The sequence below is a fragment of the Centroberyx gerrardi genome, chromosome 24 (genome assembly GCF_048128805.1).
Source record: "Centroberyx gerrardi isolate f3 chromosome 24, fCenGer3.hap1.cur.20231027, whole genome shotgun sequence".
In the NCBI taxonomy this organism is placed as follows: domain Eukaryota; kingdom Metazoa; phylum Chordata; class Actinopteri; order Beryciformes; family Berycidae; genus Centroberyx; species Centroberyx gerrardi.
The window spans coordinates 7,334,075-7,347,284 of NC_136020.1; the positions used below are offsets into that span (position 1 = coordinate 7,334,075).

Sequence of the window (13,210 nt, forward strand, 5' to 3'; positions counted from 1 at the left end):
CGACAAACTAGATAAGCGCTCGGGAAAACATTAGCTTCATGAGTGACAAGACGAGAGAGGATTGCAATATTGTAGGAACCATAGGAGTGTGGTCGTGCTGGTAAATGCGTGCGAGCAGCTTATCGTGGCAAAATGAAGGAGAATATACTGGAGGAGTGAATTCTGTGTGACCACACCAAATAACAGACCATACAACTTTCCATAAAAATGCTAATAGGGATTATGGACAGAGCCTCCAGCACTTTTCATGCGCTGTAAGAGGCTATTATCGTGGAATTTAGTTGACATTAGCCCTGATATGGTTCCTATATACAGACGCCCCTCCCCACTCTGTCTCCAGGTGAGGGAATTAGCGGGTTGAATAGAGTAATAGAGGGCTGTGGGGTGGATGGAGGCTCCGTGTCCCGGGATGGCGGCCTCTCTGCACAGTCAGGTTGTTGATTGGCATGTTGAATCACCATGGCTGTGTGCATGTGTGTGTGTGTGTGTGTGTGTGTGTGTGTGTGTGCGCTGCGGAGGAACTGAACCCCCGCCACCGTCACATTGCATTACCGACTCGGCGGCATGGTATCATCACATCAAATTAGCCTTAATGAACACAAGCGAGTCGACTGAGAAGAGAGATAATCAAACTTTTATTAAATGACTTCATCTTCTGTACATGCATAATGTAATGGAAAGAGAGATGGGTTTGCGGTGTGTGTGCGTGCGTCTGTCTGCGAGGAGACTAATCCCCATATATGTGTGTGTGTGTGTGTGTGTCTGTGTGTATGTGGAAGCAGAGTCTAAGACCTAAGTATATTCTTTGCCACTCGGTGGACTTGACATGATGAGTACATGATGCAAGAGCTGCACACTCATTCCAGAAAAACATTGGAAGCTCTCAATGGAATGCGATGATCTAAATATAGATAGGTAAAGTAATATGCCTCTACCAGCCAAGCCAGGTTCCCTTGAGTAAACAAAAGAGATGCATTTTCAAATAGTATGTTCCTTCAGTTCATTTGGTTATCATACAAGAAAAAAAAATGCACAGCTGTAGCTTACTCCACACATCTCAGTTGCCATATACAGAGCAGCTAAACATCTATCGATATTGCAAAGACAAAAACTTGTAAACGCTTCAATTACAGAATGCAAAATGTTCTTTTTTTTTAAAGAATCCACATATACTACACAAGGGTTTTACCCTAAAACATTTCACTTCCGATAAGTATAATACTCAATTGTTAACATTGAAATGGCTAAAGCATAGAATCGATGTAAAAGTCTCGCTCGCTTCGATTTTGTGATTTATATTGGGAGTATATGCCATTACTTCATCCAGGTTTCTCACATGTTTGAATTCACATGTACCAAAAACTCATTGGAAGCAGAGAGTAAATCTGGCACTAATGTAAATTTAAAAAGCACCAGGCTTTCACTATTTGTTTTCAAGAAAATGGAAATAAGGTATATCAGTATTCACATCAAAAAAAAAAAATCTCACATGCATTGGAAGGCATTATGCCCACTTTGGCTGATGGTAGCAGTGATTGTGTTGGATGTAGTCTAAATGATGCTAGACAACAGGCTCCATCATATAGGATGACAAGATGAGAAAGCTATGATGGGCTTGGACACAGTTCAAACAATGCAACACTGGAGATGTGATTTGAAGTTGACTGATAGGTGGACAGTAGTGGATAGATAGACTTTTTTAGTCCCTACATACCTGTGAAAAGACCTTGTGTGCACTTGGTGGTGCACCACATACATTCATTTTACTTTTAATTTTGCTTTTTTTTTAAGACTTTATCAAAAAATGAACAATCTAAAATGGCCTATGTACAATACATTTACATTAAATATACCATGACAGAAGCTCCCCGTGAGACGTTAGCCCCTCGTTCACTCAGCCTCCACCACAGCTGAAACAGATCCGCCTCGGGGGATGCAGTTACGGCTGCGAGGCTCTGGGGACGACTACAGCTTCTCCTCCGTAAAGTGAAAACAAATCAAGAGACAGAATCAAACAGATAGAAGGCCAGTGCTGATGGACTTGACCCAGGGCAGGAGGGTTTTCGGAGAGGGGGCAGAGATGAGAGACGCTCCGTTCTGGGGGTGGAGGGGGGAGGTTGGGTCGTTCGAGTCGGGGCTGGGCCGCGCGGAGAGGTTCTACCTCGTCAGCTGGCCCACCACTTTCAGCAGAGTCTTGTTCTCCTGTTTGAGCTGCTCGTTCTCGTCCTCGATGTCATCGAGGTCCTGCAAAAAAACGGACAAAGCAGACGGCCCCGGGTTAGTGGGTTCGCGGGATGAATATTCATAGACCCTGCCCGGACGCCTCGGAGGGCCCGGGCAGGTTGGAGTGTTAGTCTGAGAGTCGGAGCTGCCAGGTCTCCCCTTCAGCCAGGCTGCCTTGATAGCAACAAATTAGACATTAACAGTTTCAATTAGTGGCAAATGAGAGAGCCTCTCCGTTGCCACGGCGCTGTCTCATCGAAGTGACACTCCTCATTTTCGGTTTCTTCCATCACCAGCCGCGACGGCACGACTGTCGGGAAAGAGCCTAACAGCACTTAGAGGAATTACAAAAGTCAAACTAAGGTGGTCACGAGCTTTTCCGCGGCGTGTTGTCGGCGCTCCGGAGGACGGAGAGATAAAAGTGCTAATTTCAGATCAAACCGACTGGCTTCGTGTATATATTATACAGACAAAGTGGCCTCTGGTGTGCTACGTTAACCTTTTAAAAGTCAAAATCCCCAAATGACTTTATCGTCAGATGGAGGGAAGATCTCATCGGTATCCATAGCATGCGCTTGCTGTGATCTGCGCTCACTACAAGACGGGCTTTCTCTCTTCAAAGCGTACCGAGAGGGAGATACGGGGCCCGCGGTTCGGCTTTATCTTTTCTTTCTCCCCCAAATAAACTTCTGCAGCGAGTCAGGGTTCAATCTTCCTCTGCGGAGACGCCAGACTGGATCAGCCGTTATCTCCCGCTTTCCCATCAGGCCTTGCGGGAGCCTCTCTCGGGGACATTTCTGATGGCTATCGCTGCGTTGACCGTCCTTACATAAAGCCCTTCTCTTATGACCGACTTCCTGTCCATGCGATGCTATCGGTCCCCTCCTGACCTCGCTGCGATATTGCCCCCTTTCGTGTTTGCAGATGGTTTGCCGGGAGTATCGTAACAGCAAAGAGTGTCAAGATAATAAAAAGCAACTGGTCGCTGGAGCTGTGCACAACAACGCCGACCGCTGCATGTGCCGGCAGAGCCGGGGCTCTTGTTTGGGTTGGCCTGCCTCCTCGGGGGGGGAGGGAGAGCTGCGATCCGTCTTCTCAGAATATTCGAGACATAAAAAGGCTTTCAGATCTATTCCCCCCTGCCGAGTTTCCCTTCAGAGATGCCAAAAACAGAACTGTGTTTTACCACCAGTGGAACTGTGACCCAGAAAACAAGGGCAAAGGTCGTGCACCGCGGAGGGATTGTTGACAGCTCGGGGCGCGAGGCAGACGAGGGGTGCAGAGGGGTGCAGAGGGGTGCAGAGGGGTTCGGAGGGTTGTGAATCGCTCCGGCTGCTGAATGTAAGAGGGCATCGGCAACACGAGCATCCCTGACCTCTCACCCCTGACCACAGAACGAGGGGGAAACAGGACCCGGGCCGGTAAGGCCAAAGCAAACTCCAAAACACAGATGACCCCTGCTAGTGGGTTCATCTCAATGCCAAATGCCGTGAGAGAGCGGTCCCTCCAAAGCCTTTGAGAGAACATTGTCTATTTGGACTGAATATTGTTTTTGACAATAATCACAAACAAACTAGGTCCAGTTATGGTGACTGGTCTGTGTTTTCCTGTGTGGGCAGTTACAGACTTGCCTTCCTGAGAGAGGACCCTTTATTAAAGCTCTCTTCAGTAGAGTGAGCTATTTACTTGATTGGCTCACAAGTAAGGACAGCTGAGACCACTCATCAAGTCAAAAAAGGCGATTAATCACAAATTTATCTATTGATTCCCGGATGCAAACTGGAATATATGACTGACTAAAATCGCCTAGTACCCACAACAAAAAGCTCTGGCTCATCTGTGGATTGTCACAGCTGACCTTTGGATTACAGCAGCAGCAGATCTCATTCCATCGTTGAAAAAAAAAGGGGCAACTGCTTTGACTCCGGCTTCAAATAAGCACAGGGGTTTCAAAAAGTTCCCATCAGGTGCAGGAGACTGACAGCTCTTTATACATCAAACGGTGATTGGTTTGCTTCAAGTTCTGTGACATTAAACTACATGGGATATTATCTGGTGTGGTTGTTGAGGAATTTAACAATATTTATCAAATGGTAATAGAAGAAGAAATTCAGAGACCGGATACTGGCGATGGACGGTGAACACAGCAAAGCATTTTAGGCATTTTATCTGTGAGATGAGGCCGTTCTTCCAAATGGTGGATGATTATTATCTTTTGTTTATAACAGCGGCAGCTTCACAATATCAAGCTGATTGCCTGAAGATGGCAACGTTGTAATTTGAAGATCATTTTGTTCGGCCAGACACCCAGCAAGGTAGACTGATTTACTGTGGCACTAAGTACTTTTACTAGGTTTACTAGAAATAAATCAGTACATTTGTCCATAAAAAGGATGAAACAATATCAGTGTAGTTAATGTATGTATAGTGGGTCTGGTGAGTGTTTAGATAGCAGCTCACTTTTTTGTTTTGATGCCATACTTTTTATCATACTATGTGTGAAATGACACAATGACAATGAGGTTAAAATCCACTCTTTAAAATTGTAATTTGAGCATTTGGCTCTGTAGCATATCAGACCATTGTTTACATATGCTCAATAAGTCAACCATGTACTGCATACTGCCTAAGAGTCATTCAAAGCCAAGTGGAGTTGGTCTGAAATGCACTGGAAACAGAACAAGCCCATAAAACATGGGTCTGGTGATGTACATTGGTTTCAGCTGCCACTGCACAATAAGAATTTTTGACTATATATTTAAAACGACATCTTTATTCAATAAAATATTCGTCTTTCCAAATACTTCTGGGCACTCTGAAATGGGAACCATGACAGGGCTGCAGTTCTTCAACTGTTCATCCAAAATGGCTGAAAATACCCACAAATTAACAAAAACATCAGTGGGAAGAGGAGCTGGATGTACAACTCTCTGACAAATTCTGGCAAGATTCGTGAGACAGATAGACGCCTCTTCAAATTGCTTAAGACATAAAATCAGAGTCTGAAGTTCTCACCCGGCAAGCACCAAATACAGATACAATTTGTCTTTGGTGGATAAATCGAGGGTCACCTGCCACATTGGCCAGTAAATAAGTAAAAATTGTACATAGGCTGCATTGGTCTAAAGTAAAGCTGGCTGAACTCACACTACGCATTGATCCAATGTGTGATCGGTGCAAACAAACACCAGCTATATTCATTTTTTTCCCTCTGAGCTCTTAGAAGTACTATTGGAACCTTTTTCCATGATTGCACTATGTGGAGTGGAGTGGCCTCTCAGGACCTTGGTATCCACTGATATGTGAAAAATATGATGCAACTCAAACTGCTGAAGCAGAAAGAAAAGACCTTCAACTTTGATCTCGGCATCAAAGCGCTCACACATCATCTGGCACCAGAGGAAAAAATTGCTGTTCTACAAGAGGTTGTGCTCTGAAGTTTTCCACTATTTGACTGACTGACTGACTTCTTTTCCTGCTTTGATTTTTATTATTGTTTTTTATTTTACCATGTTTTGTTAAATTGAGAATCAAATCTTGTAAGCTTATCAAAATGTTGATGAATACTTTTGTATTTTATGTGAAATGCAATTTGCAGTTGAAACGCCCTAGAGCCAAATAGTTATTATGCCATTTCACATCCAGTGTAATAGGAGTGTAAAACCAAAATAAATAAAGGTTTGTTGATGCCCAAATACTAAGTTAGCTGAAGGAAATCACTCTTTGTAAAAAGCACGCACATTTGTACAGACACGAATCCACTCAAACCCTGGTTGATAATTTGCAGCCCCCACACCCACCCACACACAAACACAAAAGAGCGCTCAAAACATGAGAAATGGCAGCAGATAATGATGTGGCTGCTGCGGGACGACGAGCAGAGAGGAGGGACTCACTCTGTTCAGCAAGTCGATTTCCTCCTTCAGCTTCCCGATGAGGTCGTCTTTGTCCTGGTGGGCCTTCAGCAACCTGCCGTTCTCCTGCCGCTCTTTGGCCAGCTCCTGAAATCACACACACACGCACACACACACATATACACACACAGGCAAATGTACAGAGTTGTCAACAGGACAGTAGGAACTGCAAAGTTTACAACCAGAGGGGGACAGAGTACACAAAATTTGGACTCAAGTACACATACAGTTACGTGAACAAAACCATACTGAGGAATAATTCAAAAAGTATCCATCTAGGAATTTGCTTGAGTTGGATCAAAGGCACCTAAGGGACCAAAAAATGCACAAACAGTTACATGATAGACAATTTTCAGCCCCAAACCGGCTGTTATGGTGCCTGAAAGGATAGAAAATCCCTAAAAATAATGGCTGAAAGGGCTAAAAAGCCTTTGTAAAACTACATTTGCAAAAACTAAACTGTATGGAATAGCTCTGTTCTACAGTTGAAAAGCATTAGCCTTCTGCATCAATCTGCTATCTTATGCTACAGCTTGGCTGGCTGCAAAGTTGGCTTTACTGACAATAAGTATAGGCTACTTTATTAAAAAAACATTTTGATTATAAAAGCATGTCTTTAAGAGGTGTCAAGACCCAGTCGGTAATGAGCACTGCTGCTGCAAATGCCTATTAGTTGAAAGGTTTTTGTTTTTTAAAAAGCACATAGCCTACTGTTTCCTAGTGCCAGAGAACAACCACACAGAAAGGCCACCGCCGACCGCACAACACCAGTGAACTCACTAATGGTTTATTCCAATTAAGTAACAATAGTCCTTGGCATTACAGTATGTCCTTGTACGTTACATGGGTGAAAAATGCTTTTATTTTTCCCTCAAAATGCATTTGGTTGAAGGCCAGTGTGTTCCTCCTCTGCCAACAACTACAGTGAAATACATGGATGTTGTTGTATAGAGAGAGAGAGAGAGAGAGAGAGAGAGAGAGAGTGAGAGAGTTGCGTGGACGAACACAAAAGGTTAACATGCACATATGTTCAGGTTGCATGTTTGTGTTTATGCTCCGAGTCGATGGGTGCCAGGAATTCCACTTTCCGGCGTCACTTTCTTTCTACTGCAGATAAGCATGAAATTGTTTCCATAGAAACCAATCGAGCGGGGAGAAGGCAGGAAGCATAATGAGGCTTTTGTTCATAAGTAGCTTCCATAAATCAACACTGAAACTGTATTCATCTTACTCATTAAGGGGATTGTAGGTAACTGCCGCTGTTAAATCCTGGAAAATCTCCTCTCTGGGAATGTAGAGCAAACATTTCTCTTGGATAATGTACACACTGGCGAAAAGAATTGGGATTTCGACGGCGTTTCTAGTTCTTTGACTGACAGAAACGCCTCGCTCGGGGGTCGCCGGGGGTCACGGCGGTACTTGCTTTTTAAAAAATCGTTTCAAAAGGCACCCGGGTGGCATTTTGAGTCGGGAGTTGCGCCGGAGTTTCTGCGACGGCGAGGGCTGGAGTGTCTGAAAGGAGCGGTGTAGGAGGGACTGAAACATCTCCGCCGCGAAAGGTCACCTCTTCAAGAACACAGAGATATTTCTGTCGGGGGCCCGAGCCGCAGCTTCCAGCCGGAGAAGTCAGAAAGGAATCAAAGTGGAAATTCGTCTTTTTCCAACAACGAGCCGCTGACGGACGCTCTCAGCCGGCCTGGAGACCTTCACGCCGGCCCTTCTGAAGCGCGAGCGCCGCTAACAGGGAACGCTTAGGAGTGGATAGGAGTTTGCTGGTGACAGTAGATATGAATCATAAAGACGATGCTTCCTCTGTGATTGTATCTAGCAGTGGTGCTTAGGGATTATTATAGAGTTTATCCACCTTTTTAGGCTGACATTAAAGTTTATGACAAATTCATAGTATACATCATAGTGAGTTGTATCAAACTGATGCAAGTTGTGAGGCTAGGGTCTTTAATTACATGAAATTGTATTCAGTTTATATTGATGGTTGTCTTATGATGACTGGAGGTCATACTCTAGCTTTTCATTTTCCCCTACATCCCTGTTTTCCCTGATAAAAGTTATGGTGCAGGTTCACCAAAACATTCCTTCTAAATATTATGACTATACTTCTTTCTGTTTTAGAGGGGGAATTTTACTCAATTAAACCGGTGTAGCAGTGGTGGAAGTGTTCTCAATTCAATTCAATTCAATTCAGTGAGGCTTTATTTCACAGAAAATTCACAGAAAAGTAGTGGAGGATAAACCCACCTAAAATTTGTTTACCCTCCTTTTTATTTGCAGAATATTTTACCCACGCACCTTTTTAGGCTGACATGAATCTTTAGGAGCTAAATTCATAATATACATCATAATAAGTAGTATCAAACTGATCTAAATTATATGAGGATAGGGAAGAAAGCTAATTGATTTGTGTTTCTATTGGTGGTCGCTTTCCTTATAATGATGACCGACTGGAGGTCATAGTTTACCCGCCTGTTTATTTACCACTCCATCAAGGAATATACAGCCAACACATGCAAAGTGAACCACAGAGGGTCCAGCAGAAGTACCTTTTCCAGTTCCTCCATCCTTCTCTCCAGACCTCCGGGTGCTGCGGCGGCGCCGTCTCTGCCGTGACGGGTGTGTCGGTGTCTGCTGTTCCCCCCCGCCTCCTCCTCAGACCCCGGGCCTGCGGAGCTGCTCCACACACACACACACACACACACACACACAATTAGTACACCTAATACGACTGAGCACAATCAGCAAGTTCAACAATCAACAAAAAGAAAAAGTTGAGAAAGTCTTATATGTGTGGAGAAACTCGCTGCCGCTCAAACTGTCCGATAACGCATTCAGACCGAGGCCGTTTGAAGGTGTGAATCATACCCACATAATGAAACTTCAATGGCGTGACACATCCCATCATCAAAAGAACAGGTGGGGGTGTATCTTCTGCGTATTTGCCGCTTTCAATTAGGCGCGCATTATTAACAGCCCCTTGCTTTTTTACTGCATTAATGGAGAAAGCCTGTCAAGGGGTTTGCAAGTTTGGTGCAAAAAGGATTTTGATTAAGAGACGATTTACATAAGACGACCTCAAATAGGCTTCAAGAATGGCAGTACTTCAGCGTGCCTATTCTTCAGCTGGTGGAAAAACGGTTACAGAGGTTTTTGTATGCAGCCGGCGAGGAACATTAACCTTATCTCCTATTCGCTCGCTCGCTGCTTGGAGAGACGGATTCCGGGGGCAGCTGGGAAAGAATATTCATGTGGAATTTATTTTGTTGCCGACTTTATTTCAATAATTATTGACGTGGAAACTTGGAATGAGTTGCTGGCTCTTTTTTTGTTCGTTTTTTTGACTAACAGATTGTGCCAAGTTTTTAAATCTCCCAAGGAATCAGATTATGACGGAGCCTCTGGGCTTCACTGCGTTGTCTGAAGAGGGCTGTCGACACATTTCTGCAGGTGAAACAGACAGGAGAGCTGCTGGCATGACAATGGACAAATATAACTCCATCGTGAGCCACTCTAGCTCTTGTCAGTGTCGGCTAGATAAACCCATTAAAATGAAGAGGGGGAAAAACAACTATGGACTACATTACAGACTATTTTGACCTCTGTGTCCTGTATAAAGATTTAAAGAATGGAAGCGAACTGCAGCGATGAACCCCATACTTCAAATAGTAGCGGAGTCCTCCCTCCATCTACGTCACATTCAACTCAACCATTACTCTTTTCTCTGGTGAGGCTACTGTGCCGTTTCTCCTGCACAAGCGGAGAGGCCACGTGTTTCTGCTGTAGCTTGACATTTACAGAACCGACAGCTTATTTTCACTCATTCTTCCACAGAGCGAAACGTCGCAGCGGCCCGCTGCTTGTGATGAAGAGGAAAGTCCTTGAAACGCTCTCCTTGGCGCTCGCCCACGCCAAGATAAAGTGCATTTCATTTGTCTCTCTCATGGTGGCTCTTCAAGGCTACTCCTCCATTACAGGCACGTGCTTTACGCAAGCGTACATGCAACATGCACGTGCGCACACACAGATATATCCGCTCATCACAACGACCCGAAAAGAGGCCTTGACAGAAACACCACACTGTGTGTACTGTGTGTGCACGTCATCTATTTTAGAGCGATATCTCCCTGTACGCACACACAGATACATCCGCTCATCACAACGACCCGAAAAGAGGCCTTGACAGAAACACCACACTGTGTGTACTGTGTGTGCACGTCATCTATTTTAGAGCGATATCTCCCTGTACGCACACACACATATACACAAACACAACACACAGATCCTCAAGGGTGCTCAGCATGTGTTGAAGCCCAGCCTAAACATCCATGTCCTCGATACTAAATATCACACCGCGGCCCATTAGCACCCTGCGGTGTGAGGCCTGGGAGAGAGGGAGGCTCAGCCAATCAGCCGCTCCTGGGAGCCGCAGCAGGTGGGGAGGTGAAAGCAGAGACAGGAGAGCCAATAACGGCCTGGAACACCGACAACAACGAGCGAGCCGAAGTGACGACGTGGAATAACTCGCCTGCATTGGAAAGCACAACAAACAGTATTCAACCATCTGATTAGCACCCTACCTAGCTGCCTCTGTATGAAGAATTTCTTTTATCTGCAAACACCAGCAACAATGAAAGAGAGAAGGAAGAAAGGAAAGAACAGCGCAGCTAAATGGCGGGTTGGGAGTGTTGCTTTCTTTTTTATTGCAGATTTGTGGGCAGCTCATCAAGATGAGTGACAAGTAAGGCGAGAACTTGACCAACTGAGGGGGAAGAGGGCGGGACTAACAATACACTTCCTGTTTTAAGATCTTTTTATGAATCATTAGGAGCCAATGTCTAATCTGGACATAATTCAATAAAATTTCAACTTTTAGAACTGGTTTGCCTCTTATTCCCACACAAAAATACATTGTGGAGGGCAGTAGTGAGCAGTGTGAACCACTTAGAAGTTGAGATTTTAAAGAAATTTGTGGATCATTTTTATGCTGAATTTACTAAAAGACCCTAATAAATCGTAAAACATCTTCAGTTATGTTCTACCAGGTATGTATGTGTGTCAATAAGCAAGGCAACACTAAACTGCCAGATTTTTGAGCCAATTTTGGTGTGACGTTATCCCCATACAAGATAGAACGTCATGTATCGCGGCTGCAGCCGACCATGACTTGATGATACAAAAATAGTATGAGGGGAGAGCAGGGACAAACTGAGCAGAGACTTCATCAGGTACTGTAAAGGCTTGCATCCAGACAAAGAAAACAAGAGAGAAAGAGAGAGAAAGACAAGGGGTGGGCAGAGAGGGAGAAAGCGAGAGAGAATCACACAGAGAGAGAGAGAGAGAGAGACACATGTATGTACATAGTCGCTCCGTCAGCCATCTTGTGCTGCCCGGCCCACCTGGCAGGCGATCTGCTGCAGAGCTGCGGAGCGTCCAAGTGTGGCCGGGCCAGCCGATCGGAGCGGCGGCCATAATTACGCGGCCAGATTGAGAGTGTCAGCTGGTGAACTCGGCCGCTGGGATCGGCCACAACTTCGCAATTTGCCGGCTATTGTCTCGTGCAAATAACGCAAAATAAATATGGAGGACACGCAGAGGTTCTCAAAGGACTTGTAGTTTTGATTGTGGAGTTGCTGGCTGTATTGTAAGATGAACAATACCTAGAGGTTCATTCAATAGCAAAGTGGTTGAGTTACATCATGTGTGTAATCAAGCATGCTCAAGGGGAAGGAAACATGCTGCGTGAAACGTGGTTCTTGAGCTTTGTCCCTCATGAGTCTTTGAGGGGATTCAGGAAAATAAATCATTCTTTTTGACTATTACTTCATTTCTCACTACATACTGTATGGAAGATTACGTTCTGCGATAATAAGAACCGAAAAAACCCCAAAACAACATCTCAGTTTGTGGGAAATCTAGCCAGAAGGAGCTCTCTGCCCAAACATCGACCCGTCTGGTTGTTGTTGGGATGAAAGAGTCTGAGAGCCCCTTGACAAACACCAAAGCAATCTCGCCCGCGCTGAACCCCACATTTTAGACTCCGGACTTTTCAAAACAAATCATTTTGTTGCAGCGCTACCTGCCAGCAAGAGCTGCAGTGGCAAAGTGATGGTCTGAGCAAAATGTCCAAGGTCCAGATGGCGCGCCGTCAACGGCTGCTCAAAGCACAACTGTCATTCCTCTTCAACAATAAATGAAAGATGCAGCTTTGAATTAGGAAAAGAGAGCGGAAAAACAAAATCCACGGTGACGCATAGGAGAAAGTGCATAATCTGCTATCATAATTAATGACTCAAACTGCTGTTTCTCTTCCCGGTCTCTGCTCCTTCGCTTAACACATTACTTGCGATGCCGTGGCAGATAAGCTCCACTCTTAGTGTTGGGATAATTAAAAAAAAGAGTCTCACCTCTTGTGGCGGCCGCTCCCGGATCTCGGAGTATCCTGGAAAAACAAAGGAAAGCCATGCATGAGCAAAGGAAAGCCTCCGGTCCAACAACAATAAGTCAAGGATCTAAATTGCATCACCGGTGCTCCAGGGGATATTCAATTCTCACACCTGAATAATGAACGCAAAGAGAGCGGTGCTGTAAGTCTCTAATCTCAAATAATAGTTATTTCAGAAAAACGGTATGTATCAGAATGAGTTTTTAGGGGGGGGGGTATCATCCATTGTGGGTCGTGCAAACTGAAAAACACAAAATGCTCATATGCCTTGGGTTGTGTGGGTTCAGCAAAGAGGAAAAACAACACAAAAAAATCTACAGGATAAGAGAAATTTATCAGGAGTCGCATTTATAGAAAGCCTGCAGGTTGTGTATGAATGTTCTTGAACCGCAGCTGCTGAACTGATATATAGATGAGCTTTGTTGCATTTAATAGTTCAGTCAGAGCCCTATAGCCCCGAGTTGTGGAAGGCAATCTTGTTTTGCAACATGAGGTGTGTGTTTATCATCTTTTCCCATTATGGTATGATCTAAAGGTTGTTTAGATCTATACCGCAGTGATGCGCCAGTAAAATCGCCTTTGGTCAAATAGCATTTCCATCGAAAAAATGAGGTGTGTG

General features: G+C 44.6%; 1 protein-coding gene across 2 annotated transcripts in view; it reads right to left on the reverse strand.

Moving 5' to 3' along the window:
• Window positions 1-612: 612 nt before the first annotated feature.
• pawr (PRKC, apoptosis, WT1, regulator) overlaps window positions 613-13,210 on the reverse strand; it is a 53,100-nt gene continuing 40,502 nt past the window's right edge. For both annotated transcript variants that reach the window (XM_071905672.2, XM_071905673.2), the window contains 4 exons: window positions 12,554-12,588; window positions 8,696-8,822; window positions 6,120-6,224; window positions 613-2,244 (listed from right to left, as the gene is read on the reverse strand). In XM_071905672.2, the coding sequence (XP_071761773.2) occupies window positions 2,158-2,244; window positions 6,120-6,224; window positions 8,696-8,822; window positions 12,554-12,588 (354 nt within the window). In that variant the 3' untranslated portion in view covers window positions 613-2,157. The remainder of the gene's footprint in view (window positions 2,245-6,119; window positions 6,225-8,695; window positions 8,823-12,553; window positions 12,589-13,210) is intronic.